Source organism: Charadrius vociferus, unplaced genomic scaffold, assembly GCF_000708025.1.
Source record: "Charadrius vociferus isolate BGI_N301 unplaced genomic scaffold, ASM70802v2 scaffold822, whole genome shotgun sequence".
In the NCBI taxonomy this organism is placed as follows: Eukaryota; Metazoa; Chordata; class Aves; order Charadriiformes; family Charadriidae; genus Charadrius; species Charadrius vociferus.
In genome coordinates, this window is record NW_009647481.1 from 944,240 (window position 1) to 950,239 (window position 6,000).

The window sequence follows — 6,000 nt, forward strand, 5'->3', positions numbered from 1 at the left end:
GATGCTATCTGACGCTTGCTCAGATACCGAGGTGATTTCTGAGAACTGCAGAGCCACTTACTGACTCATAACTATGGTTTGGTTTCACACTGTTAATAGATTTGTTAGGGTTTTTTTTCCGTGGCAAATGAGGACGCTCACTTTGGGAGAAACCAGGGGATCTGCCTCAGTGAGCTGGATCACCCTTTTTTCTGCCTGCAGAAGCCTTCCCAGGGGAACACTGCCATAGGGGACAAAGCGGTGGCAGAAGGTGTTTCTGGAGGGGGAGAGTCTCGTGTCCCTCTCGGGTTTCTCTTGCTGGGCATGTCGCTGGGTGGCAGCTTGGAGGTCCAAGAGAGGGGATGGGAAAGCTGCTATCAGGAGCATAGTGAGTTACTGCAGGATCTCAGTATGAGATTTGCACGTCTATGTACGATGTAAAACTTCCCCAGTTATTTTTGATGCCTGCCTGTTGCTGCGTAGTGCATTGGGGCTCAGCCTTGTCCCCATGCAGAGATGCAAAACCACCCGAGGCCAGCACTAAACCGAATAATGTGCTGGAAAGGAGCTCTGCAGGATGAGACCTTTCTTGTTTAGCGAGGAAACACGGGTGGTCGTTTGGTTGGTCTAGAAAAGGAGAGGTGGGATTACTTGGATATTGCTACGTGATGCATCTTCAGCACAGCAGCCCTCTGCTTTTATTTATCCTGTGTATAACACCTGATTCTTGCCTTAGTTGTAAGCCTGGTGGAAGCATCTTCTGTTTTCCATTTGTTTATTTATTTATCGCCTTGTTTTCAACCTCTGCAAAGCTTGATATAGGTATAGAGCTTCAGAAACGTACACGTAACAGAATAATAGATAACTGTGATTTCGTTTCAAGGCAATAATTTAAGTCGACAGGTTTAGCTGATAACATAAAACACAAGAGAGAAATAGGATCAGTTTATAAATGTCAGCAGAACCCCTGCAAGTGAGTTGCTGCCTTGAAGCCGACTCCGCTGCTGTTACTCCATCTAATATATTATATGAAGAAATAAACAGATGTCTGAAAAAATCTGGCTGACCAAGATTAAAAGAATAGGGCTATAAATTAAATTCTTCCTCGGTGTCACTTTAAGCAACTTTCAGGACAGACAGAAGACATCCAAATAAGACAAATGCCGATGCGCTAGAAGGACCTCCAAAAGACCGGGTGTTTTGAGGCTGCGGATGCTCGGACGCGTGGCAGCGCCCAGGCGTGGGGACGGTTTGTCCAGAGAGCGATCTAAGTCAGAAAGCGGTTGTGCTCCAGCTTGTGTGGGAGAGCAAAGCCCATCCCGGTGCTTGTGCAACGATAAAGGGATTAAATCGAGGATGGGAATAACGCCGTCCTAGCAGCGCATTGCCACAGGATCAGTGTCTCCTCCTTGGAAAATAAACGCTGTCGCTTTGCTTTGACATTTATTCCCAATAAACACCTTGTCATTCGTGCAGTGGCAAGTGATTGTTATCCTCTGAAAGTATTTGACCTGTTGGACGCTATCTTTCTGGCTGCGAGGTGAAGGGCTGAGTGATTGAGGGGCAGGTGGGCAGCGTGTCCCTGTCAGGGACGGTGGGTGGTCTGCTTAAACCCCGTGGCTTTCTCTTAGATCCATCAACCCAAGGTGATGCAGTAATGCATATTCAACTCATTTCAATTGTGGTTTAAAAAATTCCAAGTATGGGATAGATTTTAAGCAGTAAAACATACAAAGCGGTTGTGGGGGAAGGAGTTTGCTGGCTTCCTCTTCCGGCAGCTATAACCTTTTCTGCAGGTTCACGGAGGGGTTTGCACAGCTATTTCTACTCACTGGGTAGATGATTCGAGGTGGAAATGAATTAGAATGGAAACCCTTCTTCCCCTTTATAAGGGGCGAGAGAGTACAACAGGATGAGATCTAGTGGCTGTGGGACTGGGGGATCTCTGGAAAGCGAGACCGTTCAGCTTCATTCAGTAACGCAGATGTGGAGCGCATACCTGTTTGGATAGACATCGTTTATTTTTCTAAGGTGTCAAGGAGAAAAAAGGTCAGAAAATCACTTCAATATAGACTTGTTTTTATATTTTATAATTGAGTTTCAGTTCCTAAATGCAACTTAATACAAACAATAAGTAAAAAATTAATTCCTCTAGGGGAAAAAAGCTATTAAGACTGTGATTTTGTATCAGCAGCACGTGAAGCTGTGTAATTGCTTACATATGTATTGCTCCGGTGCGTGCTCCCGGTTGTTGAATAGCATCAAATTATAGGAATCAAAGAGAATCAACTATTTTTAAGGGAAGCGTCTAGAAGCTACATATTGAACCATTAAAATTCAGGCTTTCCAGCTTGCTCGTTTAAATCGGCAATTTTAATCACATTATTCAAGTCAACCCACCCTCAAGCACACTTTATAAATAATACTTCAAAATACCCCAGACTGAATAAGACTGAAGACCTCATCCTGGCTCAAACTTCTGGGATGTGTTAAGTGACTACACCAATCTTTTTGCTGAAAACAGAGACGTCTCTCTTGGTTTATTTAATAAAGCAGTACGTTCGTCCTGCTGTGGTGTGAATCTCTGCTGCTGTGCACAGTGGCGAGAAGAAATCCCTGTAGCAATGAAAGCCGCTTAAATACATCAGAGCTGAGATTTCTGCTCTGGGGTTTGCATGGTCTCAGTCAAATCTCGCTTAGGACAGTGTGAAGAAGCAGTAGCAGGAGCGGTTTGTGCCTTCTCCGATGGCAACCTCCTTAATTCGGTTGCGTTGGGTTTGTGAGCTCGTGTGCACCGGGGTTCATGTTTTCTTTTATTTACCGCTTGTTGAAAATAGAAACTGGGAGGACTGGTCACACGGGAGTCGCTCAGCCCTTCTGGAGGCTGCTCCCTTGCTTTCCCTTTCCATGTTTCTTTTAAGCAAAGCCCATCAGCCTCGTTCCTTTCCCGTGGCAACCGAGTGAACTAATGTGGCCAGATGCACCGGGAGCACGTCAGCCAGAATATACTGTACTCTTCAAACAGGGACATTTATTTCTGGCTGCGTTTGACAATTCAGGAGTCGCTTCAGCGAGTGCTGTGGTTGTAACCTGGGCTGTCCCAGTGCGAGCATCCCCTCGCTTCCTCCCCTAAGTGCTGTTCGTGCCTGTGGAGGAGGAGGAGGTCTGCATGCACCCGTGTGTTCAGCACGCAATGCCAATTTTATAGAGCTCACCTTTTCAAAGTGGGAAGATGCTACTCTAGACAGACATATAGATTAAAGCTCCCACGTATCACAAGTAAAGGAGCAGGAGAAGGGTTGGGTCTGTCGACGGAAAGTGTACCAAGCACGCAGGAGGCATATCTAGCCTGTCCTTGCATAGGTTAAGATGGGAGGATAATTAGGTCTGTCCCCTCACGTACCCGACCAACACAACTTCCTACAGACAGGATATGGTGGAGAGAAAGAGGAGCTATCAGAAATGCACCCTGTTTTAATAGAAAATCCTGCAAAATGGATTTTCCTGTTTTTTCTAAATGCATTTATATCTGCTGAATGGCTTTAGGCTTTGAAATGTTTGTCTGAATTGTGACAAACATCCCAGTCTTATGTAGGAAACACCAGGTCCTTTGATCAGTGAAACATCTCTTTGGTCTTGAAGAGGTGGGATCAATCCGGTCGTTCCCTAGACTACAGCATTTTGGTTTTGAGTGCGTGTATTTATTGTATGAAATAATTATCCTTGCCTTTGCTTCCCTTTGGTAGGAGATGCTACCTGTCTCTGGTGTGCTGTGTTATTTTATCGAGGCGTCTTTTTAGGTAAAAGGAAACAGATAAAGGAAAGGCTGAATAGGGAAACCTCATCGAATGAATGGAACATGAGCATCTGAGTGTCTGTCTGTCCATCCGTGTGCAGCTGAGATCTTTGTATTCATTCAGCTGTGACGCCGCTCTCCTAAGTAGGCAGATTTCTTGTATTGAAAGAAGAGGAAGTGACATCAAGAAGGAGCAACCAAATATCGTCATCTCTCCATCCTGGTGCAACGACTGGCCATTGTGATGTGTTTGTGGTGAATTGTGACTGAGAAAAAACCACCCTGAATCTCCCGTCTTTTCTGCATTTAAAACCAAAGCTTAATGTATTCTGTGTATTTTTGTTGGCAGGTAGTAGTGATCATATATTCCTTTTAATACAATATTTCCAAACCGACACAGCCTTGCCTTGGTACACTTGATATTCAGCGTACCTGGCTGTACTCTGCGGTAAGCTTTGATTTCATTTTGGCAGCTGTGTTTTATGCTCTCTAACCCCATCAGCAACCAATTCCCCTTTCTCCAAATCGTCTCCGAATCTGCTCCTCTTGTGGAGTTTTAGTGCTCTTTTAGGAGTTGGCCGAGGAGGGAGCTGGTGCTTTGCTGGGCTTGGGGTCCCTCCTCCCCTGCGGCACGGAGCCAGCCCAGCTGCACGGGGATGCGTTTGGTGGGTCAGGGTGGCATCTCCTCGAGGTTAAAGTGGCGCTTGGATCAAAGGGACATTGCTGGAGGGGAGAGTGAGCGGTGGCGGATAGCCCGCTCCTGCTCACTGTGTGGGACGAGGCTTTTATATCTCGTTCTCCCAGGTAGGAATGTGCGCCTTCAGGTCTCCCTTTCTGCACAAAGCTTGAAATAATGCACCTGTCTAAAGTAACCCAACCTTTGTTTGTAGGTCAAGCCGTTCCTGCAGGGTCACACGTACGATTAAATCTGCAGACGGGAGACAGAGAAGCCAAGCTCCCAGATAGCGAAAGTGGAAAAAGTGACATGAGAGAAGAGAGAAGAAGAAAAAGGTACAGTGATGCAAAGCATCAAGGGTGGGTCGGCTGCAGGTTTCATGTCTTTTATTAAAGGCGAGGTTCCCTGGTGCCACTCAATTGCTGTCTCTTCCCAAGATTTGATTGCTGGTTTAAGAGTTCAGCAGTGCTGAAAACGGAGCCCCATCCTTTGTGATCCCTCCGGAATGGCAATAGAAGTGCACTGAGTGCATATTCAGAGACACCGTCATGGCTTCTCGTGCCATGACACTGAAACTAAATTTGTGTTGTGGCTTCTTCGAATGACGTTTATTCTTTTGAAATGTCTGCAGCAATCTGTCTGAAACTACTTTCTGAGCTTGAACCATCAGAGCAGTTGTGAGGGGCTCTGTTTGTGCTGACCTGAGCCAGATAACATTGTTTTTAACTCGGTGCGGTGTGCAGGCTTGCAGCATCCAGTTACACATCACTTATTGCCGACGTTCTTAGGTCATACATCTTTTCCACGTTTTTTAATTTGTTTTAAGTTTCACAGGTGCTGACTTTCCCCCTTGGCACGCTCCTAACAAAGACAGGTTTAGTTACTATGGGCAGCTCTCTTTCCTGAGGTGCGTGGGGTTTACCCCTGCTTCCCTCGCTCCCCCAGTTACTCCTGTTCAGAGCATGGAGAGGCTCTTAAGCTTCATGATGCCTCAACAGTTGGCTTTCCTTTTTTCCTGTGGAAGTGTTTGTGTCCCAGAATAACACTCTCTGAACTAATGAGATCAGCGTAAAGAGCAACACAACATGTTTTTTAGCATTTCTCGTGGTGGTCTGGCAAGGTTCCTGCCGACTGGGAAAGGGAAAACATAACCCCTATTTTCAAAAAGGGAAATAAGGAAGACCCGGGGAACTACAGGCCAGTCAGTCTCACCTCTGTGCCTGGCAAGATCATGGAGCAGATCCTCCTGGAAACTCTGCTAAGGCACATGGAAAACAAGGAGGTGATTGGTGACAGCCAGCATGGCTTCACCAAGGGCAAGTCATGCTTGACAAATTTGGTGGCCTTCTATAAAGGGGTTACAACGGCAGTGGACAAGGGAAGAGGAACCAATGTCATCTACCTGGACTTGTGCAAAGCGTTTGACACCGTCCACACAATATCCTGGTCTCTAAATTGGAGAGACATGGATTTGACAAATGGACCACTCGGTGGATAAAGAACTGGCTGGACGGTTGCACTCAAAGAGTTGCGCTCAACGGCTCAATGT

The 6,000-nt window shown here is 46.1% G+C and overlaps 1 protein-coding gene across 1 annotated transcript in view; it reads left to right on the forward strand.

Annotated features, from left to right (window-relative positions):
• The window catches only part of SIL1 (SIL1 nucleotide exchange factor), a 79,178-nt gene that overhangs the window by 25,330 nt on the left and 47,848 nt on the right, over positions 1-6,000 (forward strand). The window contains exon 3 of the mRNA XM_009880718.1: positions 4,666-4,786. Within this exon, the coding sequence (XP_009879020.1) occupies positions 4,666-4,786 (121 nt within the window). The remainder of the gene's footprint in view (positions 1-4,665; positions 4,787-6,000) is intronic.